This window comes from Coregonus lavaretus, assembly GCF_964263955.1.
Source record: "Coregonus lavaretus genome assembly, chromosome: 25".
NCBI classification, from domain to species: domain Eukaryota; kingdom Metazoa; phylum Chordata; class Actinopteri; order Salmoniformes; family Salmonidae; genus Coregonus; species Coregonus lavaretus.
Genome location: NC_140012.1, coordinates 31,025,141 through 31,052,152, shown reverse-complemented (window position 1 = coordinate 31,052,152; position 27,012 = coordinate 31,025,141). Strand labels below are relative to the sequence as shown.

At 41.6% G+C, this 27,012-nt stretch overlaps 1 protein-coding gene across 1 annotated transcript in view; it reads left to right on the top strand.

Annotated features, from left to right (window-relative positions):
- The first annotated feature begins 305 nt into the window (after positions 1-305).
- Positions 306-27,012, top strand: part of desi2 (desumoylating isopeptidase 2) — a 35,538-nt gene continuing 8,831 nt past the window's right edge. The window contains exon 1 of the mRNA XM_084142331.1: positions 306-831. Within this exon, the coding sequence (XP_083998457.1) occupies positions 784-831 (48 nt within the window). The 5' untranslated portion in view covers positions 306-783. The remainder of the gene's footprint in view (positions 832-27,012) is intronic.

The window sequence follows — 27,012 nt, the reverse complement described above, 5'->3', positions numbered from 1 at the left end:
GGAATTGCATTTAGATGTTTAAGAACCAATCCTAAAACTAATGTTGAACTTTTTGTATCTTGATATCTTGGTACATGAGTACTCTTTAAAATAATTGATAATAAAACAAGGAGAATATAATCCAAGGCTGGGTAGTTATGTCTAACCTTCAGTTTTCATGACTATTTTGCTAGATTAGCTGGATTATTTAAAGCAATAGCTATTTGACTAATTTTCTCAGAAACTTCATAACATGTTGTATTTTTAAATGTTAGGTTGATTAATGGATTGCTGATCCTGTCAATCTCATCAGCTATTTCCAGGTTGACTAAACGACTGTCGATGTATCGTTCGAAACACAGCACAACAGTGGCAACCCGTTACCTGAGAATTTAGTCGATTTTCAGTTGGATATTTTTGTGGGAAAATAGTTCACATGATTTCGGTTTACTAGAAGAAATGTCATTTTGGTTTTTGAATGGCAATTTCACGCAGAAAATATTCACTTTCGCTAACGACTCCCTTTCATCGCGAGCTGTCTCCAGTAGTAGCTAGCCTGCCAGCTAGCCGACTGTCGTGCACAGCTGTTTGCTTATGGAGAAAATTGGACAAAGCTTTCGGATGCGGGGTTCTTGTGGTGAACTATTTGTTGAACTGAAGGTATAATTTGCCTGTTAGTACGATTAACTAAGTCAAGTAGTTAGCAAGCTAACTAGACAAAAAAAAGGAAACTAGTTAACTAGAAGAGGGTGTGTGGATCGAAGCAAACTGGCGAAAGTGCACCAGGATCCGAAGAAATTCCTGATGCCAGTGATGGCAAACGAGCCGATAATTTTGAACGTCTATGATATGGTAAGTTATGTGTGTAGGTAAATGTATAATTTTCATTGAAATTGCATACGGTACATTTAAGAACACAATAACCAGAATACACCAACTCGCAGCTATTACTAACTCGGTATTTAAATGGAGAGCTAACGTTAGCTAGCTATAAAGCGAGCTAGGTATCCACCTAGCCAACAAGATTTGTGTCTGAAACTGAGGATGTATGGAACATTGGAAGATCCCCGAGTTATGGTTGCTGTATGGCTATGGAAATGTTAACCCCAAAACTAACGGTTTAGTTAGCCTGCCAGCCAGGATCAGGATGTTTGTCTGTCCCCTGGGCGTCTGTTTTGTAAAGCTGGCTAAATCATATTCTGCCTGTCGGTGGAAAACCAGCCTTTGGACTCACATCTTCCAAATTAGTTTACTAACGATACTAAGAATGACCAAACTGTTAAAAAAGTCAATTTATGTACGTTACTCCTTTATTTAAATAAGTGTACCTGTCTGATTGAAAACGCATCTATACAAATTACAGACATTGAATAATGTATCATGAAGTTGGCTGGTTATCCTGTGAATTAACAATTTGAGTTGAATTTCCATATTAGGAGCTGTGCAAGATGAGTGTGGGTCTCTCCAAACCTGCTGCTTAATGACCCTGATTAGCCTAGGCCCTGTTCAGCAGACTATGGGTAAAAAATTACCCACTGAATAGTAACAAAAAATAAATAATAATATGCCATTTAGCAGACGCTTTTATCCAAAGCGACTTACAGCCATGCGTGCATAAAATTTTTTTTTGTGTATGGGTGGTCCCGGGGATAATTTGACTTTTTAGGCCTACCCCTATCTCAATGTGGTCCGGTGTTTAAATGTATTGTATTAAGCCACAACATTCTAATTGCTGTAGTTGTATGTTTGACTGTTTCTATAGGATACCAAATAATAATAATAATAATAATAATAATAATAATAATAATAATACAAATATTTGCGAAGTAATTCTCATGAAAACGCTCTGTCAGAAGGTTGATGTGAATGATCTTTACACATCACAATGCTCATCATAAAGCAATTGAATTGGGACTTGGTTGTGATAGAATCTCCTGTTTCAAGGAGCTGACTACTAAAGGAAGAGTGCAAAGGTCCTCAGATCAATAAAGTAATAAAAAAGTTCCTATCTTGTCACATTCTGTCAATGACTGATGCTTTTGGAGTGTCACCTCCTCTTTCCTACCACTCGTGTTCTATAGTTCTAGGTTCCATCGCTCTGGTTTGCTGGAAAGGTTGTATTTCAGACCTCTCCAATCCTGTTTAACCTTTCTGTTGACCCATAGCACTGGACACCTAGTGTGCCTGTCAAGCTTATCCAACCGTGGTGCTTGTTAGATGGGTAAATTGCATTCTGGCTTGAGTATCATAGCTGTGGATGTCAACCAAGGGGAAAAAATGTAGGCTATTAATGGGTGTTTTGGAACTTTAATAAATCAAATCAAATCAAATTTTATTTGTCACATGCGCCGAATACACATGCGCCGAATACTCGCAGCTTTAGTCTCGTGTTTTTCTTCCCTCCCCTCCTACAGTTATCACACAGATCTTTTCATGAACAACACAATACTGAGAGGTTGTTGTGTGACTCAGACTGATGGCTAAGACACTGATCCTGTTTTAAGATAGGCTCGCTCGATGATTCATTCATTGACTCTCCCAATTAGTGTACAGTGGTTAATCAAATAAAGAGCGACAAAACTCCAGTGCATATCATATCTCCTGCATAACTGGATTTCCCTGGGAGAGCTGAATGTTTTTGCAGCCTTGGTTAATTAGGAAATTATACTGAGCACCACCTGTTCGTGGTGATACCATTTGCCTTGTCAAGATGAGCTGGTATTAGGATTAGGACTAGCTGAGGAGAGAGCATTCACACTGCCCATTTATTTCATTGCAGTGTCTCAAAGAATTCTGGAAACGTGTTCAAATCACATGTACTGCCGGGTAGTCACGGGTTGTCTGGCTGCTATCCTGAGGCTGATACGGGTTGACTTGTTTTTTTTTTTTTTGCCCATTAGCCAGCCATTCATGTACATGTATTGAATACAAAAAGTCAAATAGGCTTGCGATTTGTTTTTGCTAGGAAATCTCCCTGCCTGCTTCATGATAGCGGCTTCAGCCAGACTAGTTTATTCAGCGTTGGGAGTCTGAGGACCTTTCCCTTGGATAGACAGAGCTCTCCAGCTCCACTTAGAATCACAGTAACACAGTGCCAGACAGGCCTGCTCATAATCACAGAGCTGGGAGGCCAACCTCTCTCTGCACTGTGAAGGATGCCTTTAATAAGCTTTAAAGTAATTGGGGTCAGAGGGATTCAAAGCTGAGGAGGAGAAGGTGTTAGTGTAGTGCGTACGCCCTCAGATGTAGCAACAGCTTCTGTTCTGCGTTTCACCCTTCTAGCTGTTGCTGCATATGAAAGTGTGTGTACTCTTTTGGTCTTCTTGTAATGTTATGGTCTGAACTTTGAAGTCTGACTGAGTGATACAATTATAGCCATCTAATGGGTTTTTTCCAAACTATTCCTGTAAAGAGATGACTGAACTCATCCACCACATTCAATTGAGTCTGGTCTACCTGATTTTGACTCAATTTATTGTGTCCTTTCAGGAAAGGTCAATAGCCGTTAGATTCAATTTGGGTCGTGGGTAGAAGTGGAGAACTCAATTGATCTTTCAGTCATCTTATTTCTGCTATGGGACTTCTGAGAAATGCGAAGGGCTACACTAGAGTTTCTCCTTCCCTGTATTTCAGTGGGAAAGGCTGACTGACCACAGAATCTAACACACTATGCATTTCCTATTTGGTTGAAGGCTATTAGCCTAGTCCTTTGCCATTTTGTGATGATAGGTTTTTTGCACCCTCAGCGGGGTTGTGACGTCACCTCAAGTCTTTGCTGTTTTGGGGGAGAACAGTATGACTAAGAGCTCTGCTACCCGACCAGAGCCCGACATCGGTTACGGCCGGGTAGGGAAATCACCTGGAACAGTACCATCTAGTGGTCAGAACCTTGTAATATCAGGATGTAGGATGGGACATAAACCTAACAACTTCAATTACTAATTTCTCTGAACAGGGGGGAAAAAACATCTCAAAATTCACTGGGAATACTTTGCATAGGATGAAGAAACACTACTCCGAGCTGCAGCTCCATACAACTTGTCAGACAGAGAACTGATACTATATACTCGTTGTTGGGGTGGTAAGCAGGAATACGGAGGAAAGCGTTATGGTCAGATTTGCCAAATGGAGGCCGAGGGAGAGCTTTGTATGCATTTCTGTGTGTGGAGTAAAGGTGATCAATACTTTTTTTTTTTTTTTTTTTTTGCCTCTAGTTGCGCAGATGACATGCTGGTAGAAATTAGGTTAAACGGATTTCAGTTTCCCTGCATTAAAATCACTGGCCTCTAGGAGCGCCGCCTCTGTATGAGAATTTTCTTGTTTGCTTATTGCCCTATACAACTCGTTAAGTGTGGTCTTAGTGCCAGCATCAGTTTGTGGTGCTAAATAGACAGCTACGAAAAATATAGATTAACTCACTTGGCAAATAGTATGGTCTACAGCTTATCATGAGGTATTCCAACTCGGGCGAGCAGAACCTTGAGACTTCCTTAATATTTGAGATCGCACACCAGCTGTTGTTAACAAAGAGACACACACCTACCCCCTTGAGCTTACCCGACACTACTGTTCTGTCCTGTGGTTGCATAGAAAAACCAGATATACACTACCAGTCAAGTTTGGACACACCTAATCAGTCAAGGGTTTTTCATAAATTTTACTTTTTTTTTTTACATTAGAATAATAGTGAAGACATCAAAACTATGAAATAACACATATGGAATCATGTAGTAACCAAAAAAGTGTTAAACAAATCAAAATATATTTCAAATATCCACCCTTTGCCTTGATGACAGCTTTGCACAGTCTTGTTATTCTCTCAACCAGCTTCATGAGGTAGTCACCTGGAATGCATTTCAATTAACAGGTGTGCTTAATGCGTTTGAGCCAATCAGTTGTGTTGTGACAAGGTAGGTGGTGGGGAGGTATACAGAAGATAGCCCTATTTGGTAAAAGACCAAGTCCATATTATGGCAAGAATAGCTCAAATAAGCAAAGAGAAACGACAGTCCATCATTACTTTAAGACATGAAGGTCAGTCAATCCGGAAAATTTCAAGAATTTTGAAAGTTTCTTCAAGTGCAGTCGCAAAAACCATCAAGCACTATGATGAAACTGGCTCTCATGAGGACTGCCACAGGAATGGAAGAACCAGAGTTACCTCTGCTGCAGAGGATAAGTTCATTAGAGTTACCAGCCTCAGAAATTGCAGCCCAAATAAATGTTTCACAGAGTTCAAGTCACAGACACATTTCAACATCAACTGTTCAGAGGGGACTGTGTGAATCAGGCCTTCATGGTCGAATTGCTGCAAAGAAACCACTACTAAAGGACATCAATAAGAAGAAGAGACCTGCTTGGGCCAAGAAACACGAGCAATGGACATTAGATCGGTGGAAATGTGTCCTTTGGTCTGGACTCCAAATTTGAGATTTCTGGTTCCTACCGCTGTGTCTTTGTGAGACGCAGTGTGGGTGACCGGGTCTCCGCATGTGTATTTCCCACCGTAAAACATGGAGGTGGTGTTATGGTGTGGGGGTGCTTTTCTGATGACACTGTGATTTATTTAGAATTCACAGCATGGCTACCACAGCATTCTGCAGCGATACACCATCCCATCTGGTTTGGGCTTAGTGGGACTATAATTTGTTTTTCAACAGGACAATGACCCAACACACCTCCTGGCTGTGTAAGGGCTATTTTACCAAGAAGGATAGTGATGGAGTGCTGCATCAGATGACCTGGCCTCCACAATCCCCGACCTCAACCCAATTGAGATGGTTTGGGATGAGTCGGACGGCAGAGTGAAGGAAAAGCAGCCAACAAGTCCTCAGCATATGTGGGAACTCCTTTGACTGTTGGAAAAGCATTCCAGGTGAAGCTGGTTGAGAGAATGCCAAGAGTGTGCAAAGCTGTCATCAAGGCAAAGGGTGGCTATTTGAAGAATCTCAAATGTAAAATATTTTTTGATTTGTATAATACTTTTTTGGTTACTACCTGATTCTATATGTGTTATTTCATAGTTTTGATTCTACAATGTAGAAAATAGTAAAAATAAAGAAAAACCTATTGAATGAGTAGGTGTGTCCAAACTTTTGACTGGTACTGTATATGTCCAAATCATCCTGAAGTATAAAAAAATGTATTGTGTAACTGATGTTACTTATAGATGATTTGGATATGATGTGCGAAAATGCTAATGTTCAGTGCATTCGGAAAGTATTCAGACCCCTTGACTTTTTCCACATTTTGTTACGTTACAGCCTTATTCTAAAATGGATTAAATCGTTTTTTTCCCTCATCAATCTACACACAATACCCCATAATGACAAAGCAAAAACAGGTTTGTGAAATATCACATTTACGTAAGTATTCAGACCCTTTACTCAGTACTTTATTGAAGCAACTTTGGCAGCGATTACTTCCTTGAGTCTTCTTGGGTATGATGCTACGAGCTTGGCACACCTGTATTTGGGGAGTCTCCCATTCTTCTCTGCAGATTCTCTCAAGCTCTGTCAGGTTGGATGGGGAACGTTGCTGCACAGCTATTTTCAGGTCTCTCCAGAGATGTTCGATTGGGTTCAAGTCCGGGCTCTGGCTGGGCCACTCAAGGACATCTAGAGACTGGTACCGAAGCCACTCCTGCATTGTCTTGGCTGTGTGCTTAGGGTCATTGTCCTGTTGGAAGGTGAACCTTTGCCCAAGTCTGAGGTCCTGAGCACTCTGGAGTAGGCTTTCATGAAGGATCTCGCTGTACTTTGCTCCGTTCATCTTTCCCTCGATCCTGACTAGTCTCCCAGTTCCTGCCGCTGAAAAACATCCCCACAGCATGATGCTGCCACCACCATGCTTCACCGTAGGGATGGTGCCAGGTTCCCTCCAGACGTGATGCTTGGCATTCAGACCAAAGAGTGCAATCTTGGTTTCATCAGACCAGAGAATCTTGTTTCTCATGGACTGCGAGTCCTTTAGGTGCCTTTGGGCAAACTCCAAGCGGGCTGTCGTGTCTTTTACTGAGGATTGTCTTCCGTCTGGCCACTCTACAATAAAGGCCTGATTGGTGGAGTGCTACAGAGATTGTTGTCCTTCTGGAAGGTTCTCCCATCTCCACAGAGGAACTCTGGAGCTCTGTCAGAGTGACCATCAGGTTCACCTCCCTGACCAAGGCCCTTCTCCCCCGATTGCTCAGTTTAGCCGGGCGGCCAGCTCTAGGAAGAGTCTTGGTGGTTCCAACTTCTTCCATTTATGAATGATGGAGGCCACTGTGTTCTTGGGGTACTTCAATGCTAAAGATATTTTTTGGTACCCTTCCCCAGATCTGTGCCTTGACACAATTCTGTCTTGGAGCTCTACGGACAATTCCTTCGACCTCATGGCTTGGTTTTTGCTCTGACATGCACTGTCAACTGTGGGACCTTATATAGACAGGTGTGTGCTTTTCCAAATCATGTCCAATCAATTGAATTTACCACAGGTAGGGCTGTGGCGGTCACAACATTTTGTCAGCCGGTGATTGTCAATCAAATAACTGCCTGTCTCACGGTAGTTGACCGTTAATTAATAAACACATTTAGCATCTCCTGGCTTCCACGAATAGCCTACAAGCCACTGATGCAGACATTTGGAAAAGTATAATAAATCCATGTAATATAGCCTACACCTTCACAATAAATCCATTATTTATTTTAGACAGATCTAAAGAAACATATGAAGGAAATGTAGTCTATTTCAGAAAAACAGAATAGGATACTCTTGAGTTGGCCTTATGTTAGGTCCTCATCTGGCTATGCCATATGGCTGTGGGCTACACTAGTTCATTTAGTAGGCAAGATTTGCGATTCCATGGCAATATTTTATATTATTTCATAGTCTGAAGAATACAATTGAACAAAGCTGAATAAAATAGAAAGGATATTTTCTCCAATTGATTTGAGGGAGTGTGCACATGCAGCTATGTGTTGAGCTGGTTAACAAATCAATAGGTACTCCTATATGCTTAATTTAGAGTTATTAATGTAACTTTTAATTGTTCTACAAACGTTGGGCTATATGTTTTTGATTTTTAATACATTTTGAGGCTGCATGATGCAACTAATGATTTGAAATAAGTTGCATGAAATGCATGAGCTCTTTGTTTTTTTGCGCAGGCTGTACACACTTCATCAGTCTCTCATTCACAATTTGACAAGCACTTGATAGAGCCTCGAAATTCCCGGCGGCATCACCCTTGTGTGGCCGTAATGCCCCCTAAAGAAATCCATGCCTTTTGCGGCCTGTGGCCATTGTGCCCTTGGCCTGAATATAATAATTATAATTCCCTTCTCCCTGAGTGCTGCATGCTCCAAAGCACCTTTCACTCACATGGCTCTCCATCATGTGAACCGGTCTTTCTCACAGGCTACACGTGAAGACAGACACATCGGGGACGCAACTGCGCGCGTCCTTATTCAATTCCGAGTTGCATATTGAAGATATTGGAAGAACTGTCCACATTTACTTTTCGTCAGCCAACAAGATGAGTAGGCCTATGTCAATTTACTATCCTCCATAGTACAAATGTTGACCTAATTCTGTGCGAGAAATAAATATTCCAAACATAGTCTGGGACAGTTGTGGGCCAAATGTAACAAAAATACTTTTTTTACGCAATGAGGCTGACGCAACAGATCAGAACGTTTAGCTTAAAATGTTGATAAACTATTAGGCTATTTCACCACATTATAAGCCCAGCAATGTGCACACGGCAGTAGGCTATAAGCGTGAATGTTCCATTCGTTGGAAAACACTGTTATCAAAAGTGACCGCAAATGCGATTTATGCATGTAATGCTTTTATTATAAAGTTGCATTTTTATGGTGAAAATTATCTTCCCCAAACTTAAAACTCACGCGATGCTTATGTATGACAGTTAGGCTCTACACCCCGTGTAAAGCAGATTAATGTGCTTAATTTTAAGAAGTTATTTGGCCACTTTAGTTGTGATATAAACCTTGGGCTCCTGAGTGGCGCAGCGGTCTAAGGCACTACATCTCAGTGCTTGAGGCGTCACTACAGACCCCCTGGTTCGATTCCAGGCTGTATCACAACCGGCCGTGATTGGGAGTTCCATAGGGCGGCGCACAATTGGCCCAGCGTTGTCCGGGTTTGGCCGGTGTAGGCCGTCATTGTAAATAAGAATTTGTTCTTAACTGACTTGCCTAGTTAAATAAAGGTAAAATAAAGAGAACAAATATTTTAAAAAATATCAAAACATATGGGCTAGGCTACATGAGGTGTGCGACTATGATGTAAAAAAAAAATCAGCATTGTTTCTTCCCTTACATTGGGCATCATTCACAAGTGATACTATATAATTCACAAGTGATAGGCTAATATTGTCACCCATCAGACTATTCTTGATTTAATCTTGTCTTTACATATACAAAATAATATGTGTGAAATTTGTTTTGATTTATAATGGACCATTATCATGCACCTGTCTCGAAACAGGGGCAGGCGAAAAAATACATGTCATCTATGCACTTAAATAGTGAATGGAGGACGCTTTTCCATTTTCATGCCAGCCAGGTAGGCTATACTCCTGTTGTAAAGAGAAGCAATGTGCTTAATATTAGGAAAGTTGATAAATAAATATAGTAGGCCTAGCCTATAGAAAGCTGATGAGATCCTCTTTTTAATAGAGGCCATCACTCTGTTTTCTCACGCAATTGCATAGCCTATAGAAATGTTGCGCAACTTGAGCTCATGGGTGCTCATGAAGTGTTTTGATTAGATTTTCGATTAGATTTGCATTTTTGTCAGTGCTGAGTACCAGGCAGTTATCAAGTTTGGTAGGCTACTAATGACCATCAGCAGCATCAGAGGTTGGAGAAGCCTAATTACCGTGACTAAACGGTTGATTTTACTGCCTTCATGACTCGTGACCGCTGGTGTGGCAGTAATACGGTCATCGTAACAGCCCTAACCACAGGTGGACTCCAATCAAGTTGTAGAAACATCTCAAGGATGATCAATGGAATAAGTACGCACCTGAGCTCAATTTCGAGTCTCATAGCAAAGGGTCTGAATACTTATGTAAATAAGGTATTTCTGTTTTTATTTTTAATACATCTGCAAATATTTCAACAAATCTGTTTTCGCTTTGTCATTATGGGGTAATGTGTGTAGTTTGAGGATAAAAAAATAAATAATTCTTTAAAATACAAATCGCCTACTAGCAGGAACACCACTATCTAGTGGTCAGAACCTGGTAATATCAGGATGTAGGATAGAACATGAATTACTAACTTCTCTGAAGGGGGGGGACACAATTCACTGAGAATACGTTACATACCTAGGATGAAGAAACAATACTCCGAGCCGCAGCTCCATACTACTTGGCAGACATAGAGAACTGATACTGTATACTCATTGTTCGGGTGGTTTTGGCGTGAGGGGGTCCGTTGGTGGCTTTTGACCATTTATTTGGATTCCTCATATCTTACTCTTTGTTGGAAAAAAGTTTGGTCCAAATCGGATGTTGGGTACTATATTTATTGGATATTATATGAATCCTATAAATAAAAATTGCCAGTTTGGGTGCACTCAATTAGCTTAATTTCTCAGATCAAATTTCAGCAAAATGTTGCAGGAATGCTAATCTTATCGGTTTCTAACTACAGAAATGGTTTCAGGACAATCTGAGATGGTGGGTGTCATGGAACAACTCTAAATTGATCACTAACATTTTGAAGCTGAGACTTTAGCTTGTGCTCTTCTGCGTAGTACAGTCATATCTGACTGAGATCATAACATGGTGTCAGAAGTGCTTTAACCTTGTTAAATATACAACGGGAGAGATTATTTCACAGAAAATAATAATGTTCCTTGAGTCTTGTTGGAGTTTAGAGTGACAAAGTAGCTAACTGCTCTCAAGTCTCATCATTGAGCAGAGCAGCCCAAGCGGAGCCGTTGATATGGATACTCACAGACACAGAGCCGCCATGAGCAGAGCACATGCAAAGTGTGCAGTGCGCAGGGAGTGAGTGACAAACAGAGAGGGGCAGCGAATGGATTTACTAACTGAGGAAGTTTAAATTTTGCAGTTGCAATCGGGCCTGGGTACTAGGGTAGGGCCTGAACATCGCAGGCATGGTTAGGGCTCAGGGTTAAAATTCATGCCCGTGCAGGGCTCTAGTATGACTCACTGAGATGTCTCTAGTTATTCACAATATTCAAACCAAATGCCATCGGCCTAGTGGCAGATTTTCTCAAAGAGCAGATTCAAGTTCTCCTTTTGATTCTAAAGTGAGCTTATCCCTGCACTGCAAGAATACAGACCAGTGACTGAGTCAACCTGCATCTGGCATCACTACTCATGTCTGTCTACTTTAGCAACGGTGGAAATTGGGAGATGCAATAATAGTATGTTAACCTTAGTGCTAATGTCACAGGGAAAAGACAGATATTTTTCAATGCAGATGGAAGATCAGCAATAATTCTAGCACTCCAAATGAGCCTGTAATCAATTTGCATGACTAAAGATGTCAAGCGGGATGGAAAAGATTATCTAGCTGTTCTCAATTTGAAACAAATCTTGATTTGTTTTGCAATGCAAATGCACACTTATGCATGGAAAAAAACAGCACTGCCAGTTAGTTTCATGAAAGCCTCTGTTTATGCATCATTGCTTTTCAAGTGCTCATGAGGGAATGGAGAGAAAATATGCGTAAGTAGGAGAGAACACCCTCTAAAATGGTAGCTTTTCTTTCAAGTAGCGTGCTTTCCCCTCTTCAGAGCAGAAGTATCAGTCTGCAGTTGTCACTGCAGTAAACGTGGTACATTAACAACAGAAGACCGTGGGTAGTCTAATAGATTGTAATATCCTGTGCTACAAACAGGAATGTACCATTGGGAAGCATAATGTATGGGCCCTGGTGATGATATTGTCAGTCTGTTTTCCCAAACTGATGTTTTTGAGGATTGGGGATGTAGATTGAAGATTCCCTATCTTCATTAACACAGATCAGGCAGCTGCATCTCTAATTGGAAGAGACACTGGTCCAATCTCAGGGATGGGCAACTCCAGTCCTCAGGGGCCTGATTGGTGTCAAACTTTTGCCAAGATAATCCATCCACCTGACAGGTGTGGCATATCAAGAAGCTGATTAAACAGCATGATCATTAAACAGGTGCACCTTGTGATGGGGACAATAACAATAACAATATGCCATTTAGCAGACGCTTTTATCCAAAGCGACTTACAGTCATGCGTGCATACATTTTTTGTGTATGGGTGGTCCTGGGGATCGAACCCACTACCTTGGCGTTACAAGCGCCGTGCTCTACCAGCTGAGCTACAGAGGACCACAATAAAAGGCCATTCTAAAATGTGCAGTTTTGTCACACAACACAATGCCACAGATGTCTCAAGTTTTGAGTGAGCGTGCAATTGGCATGCTGACTGCAGGAATGTCCACCAGAGCTGTTGCCAGAGAATTTAATGTTCATTTTTCAACCATAAGCCGCCTCCAACGTTGTTTTAGAGAATTTGGAAGTACATCCAATCTGCCTTACAACCACAGACCACGTGTAACCACGCCAGCTCAGGACCTCCACATCCGGCTTCTTCACCTGCAGGATTGTCTGAGACCAGCCACCCGGACAGCTGATGAAACTGGGGATCAGCTTCTTGATATGCCACACCTGTCAGGTGGATGGATTATCTTGGCTAAGGAGAAATGCTCACTAACCGGGATGTAAACAAATTTGTGCACTAAATTTGAGAGAAATAAGCTTTCTGTGCGTATCGAACATTTCTGGAATCTTTTATTTCAGCTCATGAAACTTGGGACCAACACTTTACATGTTGTTTTTTATATTTTTGTTAAGTGTATATATATTTTTATGTTTGGCACCCATAATATGATTAAAAAGTATGCATTAAGGTTTCTGTAATAGAATAAATGTGGCAAAATCAAATGTAGACATTAATAAATGCATTTCTATAGCTTCCAAAATATTTTTTCACACTGGTGGGCGAGTGCCAAGATGGAGGCACGGTGGCTTCAACACAGCACCGCCTAGCAGTCATTTAGTGTATATATATAAATCATTGGCCCTATCTGGTGCTTTTGGAAATGTGTCTTTTTGGGTACTATTGAACTTTTTATCAGGCCTAACGAAGCTAACTGTGAGCTGGCTTCAGAAAAACAAAATGTAATTTCCCAGAAATATCTCATGTTTATTGGTCTCTCTCTCTCTCTCTCTCTCTCTCTCTGCCTCTCTCTTTTCTCTCTCTCTCCACAATGTGCTTGCTGCTTAGAGCAGACAGAGGGAAATTAGGTCTGTGGAGGCCTCCAGCTGATCCAGGGGCCTTTGGCGGGCTGTACAAGCAGCAGAGCATGTGACTGGATGTGGTGGGAGTAGAGTAGACTGTGTCAGAGGCATTGAGTCACTCTGCACTGACACAGCACAGACAGCCACAGCCAGCACGCCACACAGCAGAAGAGCCACACAGAGATCAGGGTTGTGTTCTGTAGGGAGAAAACTTTTTGAAATGGGGAGCTACTATGTGTAGCTCAGTTGGTAGGGTTCGATTCCCACTGGGGACCAGTATGAAAATGTATGCACTCACTCTGGATAAGAGCGTCTGCTAAATGACGTAAATGTACTACCTTAATTTAACAACAAAATGTTTGCGGTGGTGTGCCCTACTGAACACAACCCGGGGGTGGTTGGGAAGAGAGCTACACTTTAATAGACCCCTGTTCACTGCTAGCCTCTGCATGCATTGTTCCTAAGTACTTGATGTTACCATGTGTCCAGTCCTAAAGCTACATGCCAGAAATAGGCTTGTCACTAGTCTGTTAGCTAGGCAATTATAACCATTTCTTAGATCGCTGGTTCCTTGCTATTTCACAATCAAATAGTGATGCATTTTCTATTTTGTCTCACTACCAGATATAGGCCTACAGAATGAGCTATGTCTGCTCTATCAGTAGCAGGGACTCTCTCGTCTGTCGCTGATCTGAGCTGGATCAGCTCCATCGGCCTAGCTGTGTTTGATTAAGACCTCTCCCTGAGTCAGGGTCATGAACTGAAGCTAGTGAATCAGGCTCTCTGCTGCTGCCAAGGCTGTAACGGTGCTGATGAAGGGTGATCGTTTTAATAGCCTGGCTAGCCTAGCTTAACACAGTGCCTTTCGGACAGACCAGGTCTTGAGCAGGTTTTTTAGTGGTTAAGGCTGAAATTACATTTTTGCATCTACCTGTCAATTTTGAGATTTGTTGGTATTTTGGTCCATTTTTAATATTAGCATTTTCAAAAAGTAAACACAAATGTCAAACATGATGAAAATGTATATTTTCTTTAGTTTATCAGACTACTGTCATCAACATTTGTATGCATTTTAACCACTATAAAATGGACATGCATCAATCATTTAAAAGCTCACTACATTGAATTACACATAATTTCAAAGCCCATTTCATAGAGAATGTTACAAAGTGTACTACTTACTTTGAAGAGATGGTCATTGGGTCTAAATTGGTAGTCTTAATTCAGTGTACTTGTCTTTTAACTGCCATTTCCCGAAAGTCAGACTCTTCCAACACACCAACTAGTTTTTCTCAGCTTCAGAATCATCTGCATTCACCACATTTTGTGTGGTTATCATTAGATATATTCTCCAGACTTGCCCAGAGGGAATTGTTGATATGTTGTACAGTTTTTATTCTATATAACATTTTATTTGGACAAATGCACCAAAAATGCATTTTACATACACGTCTTTAGTATTTTACAGATAGAAAGATGAAAAAAGTATTTATCCACAATCTGCTCTGGACAATTCTGGTTCTGCAGTGTCTTAACAAAATGAAACAAAAAAGATTTAGGCTGACATTATCCAGTGTCCAGAAAAAATGACTGTGGTAAACATTCATTATTGATATGCTAACGTTACTTGATCATGAAGCATGTTGTTAGCTAGCTAGCAAGAGTGAGCTGTGTATTTGTCAGATACTTGAATGTGTATAGATGAGAAACTAAACCCTTTAATTGTCTGCACATGCTTGTGGATTGTTTTAGAATAACAGTTGCTCGGATTGTTAAATAGTTTGTGCTTACTGGCTAGAGGCTACTGTGATATTTACAATACATTTGAGCTAAAAAACACTAAGGCCAGGCACCACACCCTAATAGGGATTTTTTGTATTCTCTTAATAAAATATTTCAGGAAAATTGTAATTTAAAAAAGTACTGTATTTGTGTCTACATTCAACTGGTAAAAGTTGATTGTGATATGATTAAGATAATAAAACTAGCCCGTAAGCACAAACTATTTAACAATCCGAGCAACTATTCTAAAACAATACACTGTTGAATAATGCAACAATACACAAGCATGTGCAGACAATTAAAGGGTTTATTTTCTCATCCGTACACATGAAAGTATCTGACAAATACACAGCTCACTCCTGCTAGCTAGCTAACAACATGCTTCATAATCAAGTAATGTTAATACCCTTCCCATACGAATATAAAAGTACAGTAATTTTATCATAGTGTAATTTATATTATAATATCGGCTACACAGCTAGGTAACGTTAGATAGCAAGCAAACTAGCTAACTTGCCAAACAAAATAATTCCTTCATCCTCATCACATCAACATGCTGACTGTCAGCTGAATGCTGACATTTAGCTGAACCATAGCTAGATAGGAGCTCTTAGGCTTACAGTGCATTCAGAAAGTATTGAGACCCCTTCCCCCACATTTTTGTTACGTTACAGCCTTATTCTAAAATGGATTAAATAAATAAAAATACCTCATATCTACACACAATACCCCATAATGACAAAGCGAAAACGGGTTTTTAGAAATGTTTGCAAATGTAAAAAATGAAATAAATAATACCTTATTTACATAAGTATTCAGACCCTTTTGAGCTCAGGTGCATCCTGTTTCCATTGATCATCCTTGAGATGTTTCTACAACTTGATTGGAGTCCACCTGTGGTAAATTCAATTGATTGGACATGATTTGGAAAGGCACACACCTGTCTATATAAGGTCCCACAGTTGACAGTGCGTGTCAGAGCAAAAACCAAGCCATGAGGTCGAAGGAATTGTCCGTAGAGCTCCGAGACAGGATTGTGTCGGGGCACAGATCTGGGGAAGGTTACCAAAAAATGTATGCAGCATTGAAGGTCCCCAAGAACACAGTGGCCTCCATCATTCATAAATGGAAGAAGTTTTGAACCACCAAGACTCTTCCTAGAGCTGGCCGCCCGGCCAAACTGAGCAATCGGGGGAGAAGGGCCTTGGTCAGGTGACCAAGAACCCGATGGTCACTTTGACAGAGCTCCAGAGTTCCTTTGTGGAGATGGGAGAACCTCCCAGAAGGACAACCATTTCTGCAGCACTCCACAAATCAGGCCTTTATGGTAGTGGCCAGACGAAAGCCACTCCTCAGTAAAAGGCACATGACAGCCCGCTTGGAGTTTGCCCAAAGGCTCCTAAAGGACTCTCAGACCATGAGAAACAAGATTCTCTGGTCTGATGAAACCTAGATTTAACTCTGGCCTGAATGCCAAGCGTCACATCTGGGGGAAACCTGGCACCATCCCTACGGTGAAGCGTGGTGGTGGCAACATCATGCTGTGGGGATGTTTTTCAGTGGCAGGGACTGGGAGACTAGTCAGGATCAAGGGAAAGATGAACGGAGCAAAGTACAGAGAGATCCTTGATGAAAGCCTACTCCAGAGCCCTCAGACTGGGGAGAATGTTCACCTTCCAACAGGACAATGACCCTTAGCACACAGCCAAGACAATGCAGCAGTGGCTTCGGGACAAGTCTCTGGATGTCCTTGAGTGGCCCAGCCAGAGCCCGGACTTGAACCTGATCGAACATCTCTGGAGAGACCTGAAAATAGCTGTGCAGCGACGCTCCCCATCCAACCTGACAGAGCTTGAGAGGATCTCCAGAGAAGAATGGGAGACTCCCCAAATACAAGTGTGCCAAGCTTGTAGCGTCATACACAAGAAGACTCGAGGCTGTAATCGCTGCCAAAGGTGATTTAACAAAGTACTGAGTAAAGGGTCTGAATACCTATGTAAATGTGATAGTTCAGTTTTGTATTTGTAATAGATTAGCATTTTTGAAAACAAAAAAAATGTTTTTTGCTTTGTCATTATGGGGTATTGTGTGTAGATTGATGAGGGAAAAAAACAATTGAATCAATTTTAGAATGAGGCTGTAACGTAACAAAATGTGGAATAAGTCAAGGCGTCTGAATTCATTCCGAATGCTCTGTACATTAGCATATTAAAGTTACCTTAGAACAAACCAGGCTTCATTTTGTCAATATCATGGAAGTCATATGAGGTCAAAGCAAATTGCGACTGAAAAAGTTGATAATTCCCTGGTGAGTTGCTTCTTGCCTGGATGTCGGTGGCTCAGTGCAGTCAAGCTCCCCAAAAAATACACTTGAGATTTGTATTTATTAGGGATCCCCATCTTCCTGGGGTCCAAACACATTAAGGCACTTACGTTACACATAAAACAAAAGATAAAACAGTACATCATATAACATTATTACACCACTACATACTGTATCTACAATACAAAATGTTCCACCATACGTTATTTCAATGTACGTGTGTGTAGAGTGCTAGCGTTTGTGTGCGTATGCGTGTCTGTACCTGTGTGTGTCTCTTCACAGTCCCTGCTGTTCCATAAGGTGTGTTTTTATCAGGTAAAAAAAAAATCTGATTCTACTGCTTGCATCAGTTACCTGATGTGGGATAGTTCCATATAGTCATGGCTCTATGTAGTACTGTGCGCCTCACATAGTCTGTTCTGGACTTGGGGATTGTGAAGAGACATGTCTTGTGGGGTATACATGGGTGTCCGAGCTGTGTGCTAGTAGTTTAAACAGACAGCTCGGTGTATTCAGCTTGTCAACACTTCTTACAAAAACAAGTAGTGATGAAATATATCTCTCCTCCACTTTGAGCCATGAGAGATTAACATGAATATCATTGTTAGCTCCCTGTGTACATTGAAGGGCCAACTGTGCTACTTATTATTATCCCCATCTTAGCTACTGTTGTATCAACATGTTTTGACCCTGACAGTTTACAATCCAGGGTTACTCCAAGCAGTTTAGTCACCTCAACTTGCTCAATTTCCACATTTTTCATTACAAGATTTAGTTGGTTTAGGGTTTAGTGAATGATTTGTCCCAAATACAATGCTTTTAGTTTTTGAAATATTTATTTTATTCCTTGCCACCCATTCTGAAACTAACTGCAGCTCTTTAAGTGTTGCAGTCATTACAGTCGCTGTAGTAGTTGACATGTATAGTGTTGAGTCATCCACATACATAGACACACTGGCTTTACTCAAAGATTGAAAAAATGGGCCTTGACAGCTGCCTTGGGTAATTCCTGATTCTACCTGGATTATGTTGGTGAGGCTTCCATTAAAGAATACCCTCAGTGTTCTGTTAGACTGGTAACTCTTTATCCACAATATAGCAGGGGGTGTAAAGCCATAACAAGTTTTTCCAGCAGCAGACTGTGAGCGATAATGTCAAAAGCCACACTGAAGTCTAACAATCTTTTTATCAGCAATTTCTCTCAGCCAATCATCATTCATTTGTGTAAGTGCTTTGCTTGTTGAATGCCCTTCCCTATAAGCGTGCTGAAAGTCTGTTGACAATTTGTTTACTGTAAAATAGTATTCTATCTGGTCAAACACAATTATTTTCATAAGTTTAATAAGGGTTGGTAACGCGCTAATTGGTCGTCTATTTGAGCCAGTGAAGGGGGCTTTACTATTCTTAGGTAGTGGAAATACTTCTGCTTCCCTGCAGGCCTGAGGGCACACACTTTCTAGTGGGCGTAAATTGAACATATTGCAAATAGGAGTGGCAATCTCGTCCGCTATTATCCTCAGTAATTTTCCATCCAAGTTGTCAGACCCCGGTGGCTTGTCGTTGTTGATAGACGACAATCATTTTTTCACCTCTTCCACACTCACTTTACAGAATTCAAAATGACAATGCTTGTCTTTCATAATTTGATCAGTTATACTTGGATGTCATGCCTAAGTTTGTTAATCTTGCCAATGAAAAAATCATTAAAGTAATTGGCAATATCAGTGGGTTTTGTGGTGAATGAGCCATCTGATTCAATGAATGATGGAGCTGAGTTTGCCTTTTGCACAAAATGTCATTTAAGGTGCTCCAAAGCTTTTTACTATCAATTCTTTATATCATTTGTCTTTGTTTCATAGTATAGTTTCTTCTTCTTTTTATTCAGTTTAGTCACATGATTTCTCAATTTGCAGTACGTTTGCCAATCGGTTGTGCAGCCAGACTTATTTGCCAGTCCTTTTGCCTCATCACTCTCAACCATACAGTTTTTTCAATTCCTCATCAATCCACGGGGATGTATGTTTTTACAGTCTTTTTCTTAATGGGTGCATGCTTATTAGGAACTGGAATAAGCAATTTCATGAATGTTTTAAGTGCAGCGTTCCAACAACATAGGAATCACTACAAAACGTATTGTATGACCTCTTGTACACTATATTAGGCCCAGTCTTTGGAACTTTGATTTTCCTAGATATGGCTACTATATTGTGATCACTACATCCGATGGATTTGGATACTGCTTTCAAACAAATTTCTGTAGCATTAGTAAAGATGTGATCAATACATGACTGTAAGTCGCTTTGGATAAAAGCGTCTGCTAAATGGCATATTATTATTATTATTATTATTATTATTATTGATGATTTCATTCCTGTGCTGTTTGTAACTACCCTGGTAGGTTGACTGATAACCTGAACCAGGTTGCAGGCACTGGGTACAGTTTTAAGCGTTTTCTTGAGTGGGCAGCTTGATGAAAGCCAGTCCAATATTTAAATCACCCAGAAAATACAGTGGGGAGAACAAGTATTTGATACACTGCCGATTTTGCAGGTTTTCCTACTTACAAAGCATGTAGAGGTCTGTAATTTTTATCATAGGTACACTTCAACTGTGAGAGATGGAATCTAAAACCAAAATACAGAAAATCACATTGTATGATTTTTAAGTAATTAATTTGCATTTTATTGCATGACATAAGTATTTGATACATCAGAAAAGCAGAACTTAATATTTGGTACAGAAACCTTTGTTTGCAATTACAGAGATCATACGTTTCCTGTAGGTCTTGACCAGGTTTGCACACACTGCAGCAGGGATTTTGGCCCACTCCTCCATACAGACCTTCTCCAGATCCTTCAGGTTTCGGGGCTGTCGCTGGGCAATACGGACTTTCAGCTCCCTCCAAAGATTTTCTATTGGGTTCAGGTCTGGAGACTGGCTAGGCCACTCCAGGACCTTGAGATGCTTCTTACGGAGCCACTCCTTAGTTGCCCTGGCTGTGTGTTTCGGGTCGTTGTCATGCTGGAAGACCCAGCCACGACCCATCTTCAATACTCTTACTGAGGGAAGGAGGTTGTTGGCCAAGATCTCGCCAAACATGGCCCCATCCATCCTCCCCTCAATACGGTGCAGTCGTCCTGTCCCCTTTGCAGAAAAGCATCCCCAAAGAATGATGTTTCCACCTCCATGCTTCACGGTTGGGATGGTGTTCTTGGGGTTGTACTCATCCTTCTTCTTCCTCCAAACACGGCGAGTGGAGTTTAGACCAAAAAGCTCTATTTTTGTCTCATCAGACCACATGACCTTCTCCCATTCCTCCTCTGGATCATCCAGATGGTCATTGGCAAACTTCAGAAGGGCCTGGACATGCGCTGGCTTGAGCAGGGGGACCTTGCGTGCGCTGCAGGATTTTAATCCATGACGGCATAGTGTGTTACTAATGGTTTTCTTTGAGACTGTGGTCCCAGCTCTCTTCAGGTCATTGACCAGGTCCTGCCGTGTAGTTCTGGGCTGATCCCTCACCTTCCTCATGATCATTGATGCCCCACGAGGTGAGATCTTGCATGGAGCCCCAGACCGAGGGTGATTGACCGTCATCTTGAACTTCTTCCATTTTCTAATAATTGCGCCAACAGTTGTTGCCTTCTCACCAAGCTGCTTACCTATTGTCCTGTAGCCCATCCCAGCCTTGATTTCCCAGGGATTGATTTGCACTTTTCGCACCAAAGTACGTTAATCTCTAGGAGACAGAACGCGTCTCCTTCCTGAGCGGTATGATAGCTGCGTTGCCTACTATTGTTTGTACAGATGAACGTGGTACCTTCAGGCGTTTGGAAATTGCTCCCGAAGATGACCCAGACTTGTGGAGGTCTACAATTTTGTTTCTGAGGTCTTTGCTGATTTCCTTTGATTTTCCCATGATGTCAAGCAAAGAGGCACTGAGTTTGAAGGTAGGCCTTGAAATACATCCACAGGTGCACCTCCAATTACTCAAATGATGTCAATTAGCCTATCAGAAGCTTCTAAAGCATGACATCATTTTCTGGAATTTTCCAAGCTGTTTAAAGGCACAGTCATCTTAGTGTATGTAAACGTCTGACCCACTAGAATTGTGATACAGTGAATTATAAGTGAAATAATCTGTCTGTAAACAATAGTTGGAAAAATGAGTTGTATCATGCACAAAGTAGATGTCCTAACCGACTTGCCAAAACGATAGTTTGTTAACAAGAAATTTGAATGGTTGAAAAACGAGTTTTAATGACTCCAACCTAAGTGTATGTAAACTTCCGACATCAACTGTATCTTCTGTATACCACCCTTAACTTGTCACAACACAACTGATTTGCTCAAACGCGTTAAGGAAAGAAATTCCACAAATCAACTTTTAACAAGGCACACCTGTTAATTGAAATGCATTCCAGGTGACTACCTCATGAAGCTGGTTGAGAGAATGCCAAGAGTGTACAAAGCTGTCATCAAGGCAAAGGTTGGCTACTTTGAAGAATATAAAATATATATAATATATTTTGATTTGTTTAACAGTTTATTTTGGTTACTACATTATTCCATATGTGTTATTTCTGATTTCTGATTTCTTCACTATTATTCTACAATGTAGAAAATAGTAAAAAGAAAGAAAAACCCTTGAATGAGTAGGTGTGTCCAAACTTTTGACTGGTACTGTATGTTAACGTGGGCTATTTTTAGCACTTTTCTTGGATGTTTGATTGTTTTCATTGCTTTACTGGGAAGCTTAGCAGAAGTAGACATGCTCATATTATTTATGTTAGTGCAGGGTGAGCTGCACACAGTGGACTTCTAATAGGGCACGCCGCCTCAGTGCTAACAGTATAACTCTGGTTCATAGGCACATGATTACTGCATACAATAGCTGTAGGATCAGCAGAGCCATTCAGGGCAGTTAGAGGGACATAAATTAGGTTACATACATTGTGTCTACCAAGACCCCTGGTATAATGTACATTTGCTGAAGCATTATGACAACTCAGCGACACAACGATAGGGATTAACTGAGCTGGGCTTGGGTCATTGATTAGTCATTGTCCCAAAGTAGCCTTATAATGCTGTGAAAGGATCCAGGAACCCAAATTATTCACGTGGATCCCATCCTCCTTCAATCTTGTTTTTTTCCCAAAAGGTATCGAAATTGTCAACAAAAGTTACACCCATTGAGCTGCAATAATCACGTAGCCAGTTGTGAAGAGAGAGAATCCTGCTAAAGCGTTCAATGCCACGATTCAGAGAGGGCACAGGGCCAAATATGATGGGTCTTTTATTAGTATATAGCAGAGAATCAATCAGTTCTTTAAAATCCAGTTTCAACAGTTCAGAGCTGCCCTTCATAATGTCATTAAAACCCACATTAACTACGATAGAATCGATTTCCATGTCCTGGCGTAGAACATACGGGAGCAGCTTAGTAATGTCATTTACTCGTGCTCCGGGAAGGACGTTGTTTTTGAACCAGGAACGGTGACATTTCTTACCCTGGAGCTGCCCAAAATCACGGCTGGCGAGAAGGACGAGGAAATCCGCCTTCACAGAATTCGGAGAACCCCTTTAGGACGGGCGAGAGGCAGGAAAACTTGAGCCCGTAGCTCCCGGCGCCTGGTGCAGGCCTCCTACAGATGGAGAAGCCCCGCTCGATCCAGATCAGGGACGGAAGGTGGGAACGTCAACTTCGAAATCGTAGGAGGAGGAGTAGGCACAGCGGCCGCAGACACAGGTACCCCCAGCATCGAAGGTACAGGAAGATGAGACTCCAGGGCGATGAAACTATTAGTTGTTTGTATCCGCTCCGGGCATCTCGTTGGGAGTGTAGCCTGCTTTGCGGGAGGCCGCTCTCTTCGGCTTCCACGGCTCGTGACATGCGACCATCGTTGATTGGCTTGCTCCTCTTGCTGTGCTCAGATGAGGCAGGAGATGGCTCCCCTGGCGAACGAAGTCCAGGCAACACCGACCAGTCGGACAACGACAAACGACAAGGTGGAGATGCATCCAACAAGCGCGAACGCCGTCCAGTCACCGGCGTAGAAAAGGTAAACATTTCACTCTGCGTTTTCCCCAGTTTTTTACGTAGGCTGGCGACCTGCTTGATCAAGGAAGCCACCTCAATCCTATAATCCTTGGCAAGCAAACAACTGCCGCATTGGAACTCCGAGTGAGCCAGTTTGTCCCTAAACAAAGCGTAGTAGATAGAGATCCTACATCGCTGGAAACATTAATTTACTTCTCCAGACAAAAAGGGCTCCATTGCAAAACTCATCTGGGACTAACTTCGTTATCTTGATGGCTAGCAGCTAGTGGCTCTGTCAAGCAGGCTTCAACCTGTCTGTTAAGCAGGATTCCGGGACAAGAAATGGCGGTCCTAGCTGTTAAAAACTAACCACGTCGTGGAATCCATGCAAGAACAAGTTCAGTATTTATATCTAATGAAGAGTGGTTATTTTTATGTCAAAAACAACAAATGAAGTGTTTCCTGCATACAGTGTTCGATTTAAAGCTACGGCGACAATTTCAGAATGTAAAAGGCTATTACTACAATTTCAATAAAACAAGTCTCCAACATAAGGAAAATGTCTGTACATTTCAGCTGTTTCAAAAACATTGCTTTGCTATTTTAAAAAACATACTCTAAAAGTGTTGGCTCAATGAGACAATTCTGTTTACACTGCCCTGCTTAAGAGTGGGGTAACTGTCGGGCGAGTGTCGTGCGCTTCCTCCGGAGGTAGCGGTCTAGCATGACAAGTTCACAAGTTTACATTGTAGTAATATGTGTAGCCTAGGGTATTTTTGCAAGTCTAGTGAGTGTGAAGACCCTCTTTGTTAGGAAAGAGGCTCCTGTTATTCTTTGAGGTGTGATTATGCTATAAAAAAGTTTGCCTATCTGTATGAATATTTTTTTCTGGGAGACTGCAGTGAAAGTGGGCCATTTAATTAGCAGCTGTCAAGCTCTCTCTTCTCTCTGAGTTATGATGCATGCTGTCACACTGGAGAAGTCTGCCTAGCAATAGTTTAGCTAATTCCCAAAACACCACAGCAGAGACCCACACTTGACACAGTATGCAGATCATAATAATATGCCATTTAGCAGACGCTTTTATCCAAAGTATGTGTGCATACATTTTTTACGTATGGGTGGTCCTGGGGATCGAACCCACTACCCTGGCGTTACAAGCGCCATGCTCTACCAATTGAGCTACAGAGGACCATAACAGAGGCATAACAGAAGATAAACAAGCGCTAATAGTAGTTCTCAAGGACAAATACATGCGTGAGGAGTCATGGACACGACTGTGTGTGTTAGCATGGGTGTATGCAAGAGAAAAAATACAGGCTTATTATGGTAGTCTACGGGTTTTCTGCCGAATAGACAAACAAACATCACCTTGAATGACTTGATGGTGAGTAAAGGCTTGGACCTGAAAGTGACTGACTGAATCTACTGCAATGACACAGACAGGGGCCTGCCAACAATATAATGATGTGGCAGTTCTAACGATACGTCTGTACTTAATCTGCCGGGGCAGGCACGACCAGATTGTACAAGTAGATCAAATTACTGTCCACATCGCTCACATGAGGTGTTAATCAGTTTTTTTTTGTCACTTAATCTATGTCCCTCTGCATTAGCAGACATGAGCACTGAGCAGGCTTCTGGACTTCTGGGTAGGGGGAGATAAGGGGGGAGGGGATGTTATGCATTTAGTCCAATTGGTTTCCATGGTTACTTGGGGATAAAGGCGTCCGCATGCTTCCTATCCAAAACAGTTCATGCATACTCTGAGTATACCAAACATTAGGAACACCTTCCTAATATTGAGTTGCACCCCCCCAACCCTTTTGCCCTCAGAACAGCCTCAATTCATAGGGGCATGTCCTTTACAAGATGTCAAGTGTTCCACAGGGATGCTGGTCCATGTTGACTCCAATGCTTCCCACAGTTGTGTAAGTTGGCTGGATGTCCTTTGGGTGGTGGACCATTCTTGATACACACGGGAGTGTGGAAAAACCCAGCAGAGTTGCAGTTCTTGACACAAACCGGTTCACCTGGCACGTACTACCATACCCAGTTCAAATGCACTTAACTATTTTGTCTTGCCCATGACCACACGCATAATCCATATCTCAATTGTCTCAAGGCTTAGAAACCCTTCTTTAACCTGTATCCTCCCCTTCATCTACACTGATTTGAAGTAGATTTAACAAGTGACATCAATAAGGGATTATAGCTTTCACCTGGATTCACCTGGTCAGTCTGTGTCATGGAAAGAGCAGGTTCTTAATGTTTGGTATACTCAGTGTATATTATGACAACATTTTGTGATGTTTTTGTTAGTTTTGGTCTTCAGCAAGGTTTTCTTTCGCCTGTTCGTGCACACAACATTTTTCCCTGAGGCAAGCTGAAGTTCGGTAGACGAAGTCTACGCCCCTTCGTCAGTGATTGGTCAACAGTAGGGATTCTTCAATTAAGTGTTTGTTGTCATTCAACGAGACTTGTTTTCATACAAATGTTTTCACTTGAGAAATACTGCACCAAACATCTTAGTTAGATATAAAATTGCGTGACTAAAACCTCCTCGGCATAATCATATAAATTAATTACAGATTTCTTTATCTTGGATTAATTCAGACTATTTTCAGGAAGTGTATACTGGTTACAGCGTCTCAAGAGGGACAAACAGTACTATTGCAACTTTTTTTCTCGTTTTCCAAGCAAAGGTCTTTTTAAGGGAGTATGCGAGGCACAGATGTTCACTTCGCCTAGCTGAGGTCTGCTAGGAGCAAACTGAACCTAGTATGCAGACGCTTTAAGAGGTCACTGGCACTCTGGTTTTCCAATTTTGACTCGGAGTCAGTCGTCTATGAAGCGCTCCTGTCTGTATGTCAGATCTGAGACTGCTTTGTGCAGTGGAAGGATGGATGGTCCAGATGTAACCTTTCATATTTGACATTTCCCCAACACATCTCTGTTAGTTTATGAGCTCCTATGTCAGCTATGTAGACTCACTGCATGGGACTCTGGGGCATCGACCAGAGATGGAGGATTTTAGTCCATAGAAAACTATGCTCTGATTGTATACTGTTGGGCAGTGATTTATGGTTGTCTTGTTTTTCATTTAGAATAAGTGGATTGAGAACATGAGAAGAAGTTAGGGCTATAGCCTAACGTGTACTGTATAACCTTACATTACACTAAAATAGGCCAGAAATGTCCTATTCAAAACAAATTACGAGGGAGGTAACATCTATCTTCTGCTTCTCCTCCAGTTCTCTCTCAGCACCCCGAGGGCATGTGGAACTCCGTTAGAGTTAACGATCATTAAAATGCTCCATCTTAGACTCACCTGCTTGCTGGCACAGCAGAGCCCCGTGAGGCCTAATAAAGTGGGGTTTCATTCAGTAGAACAGAGCCTTCAACCTCCTTAGATAATGACACTAGCTCTCTCACTGATGGCTCTCTCCATCAACTCGGAGCAGTAGTAGTACTGGGGACCTGGCTATTGAGACCCCCACTGTGCATCTGACCCATTTGATTAAAGAACAGTCTAAGGGTAGGAGGCAGCTGAACACGGCGGCGCCAATTT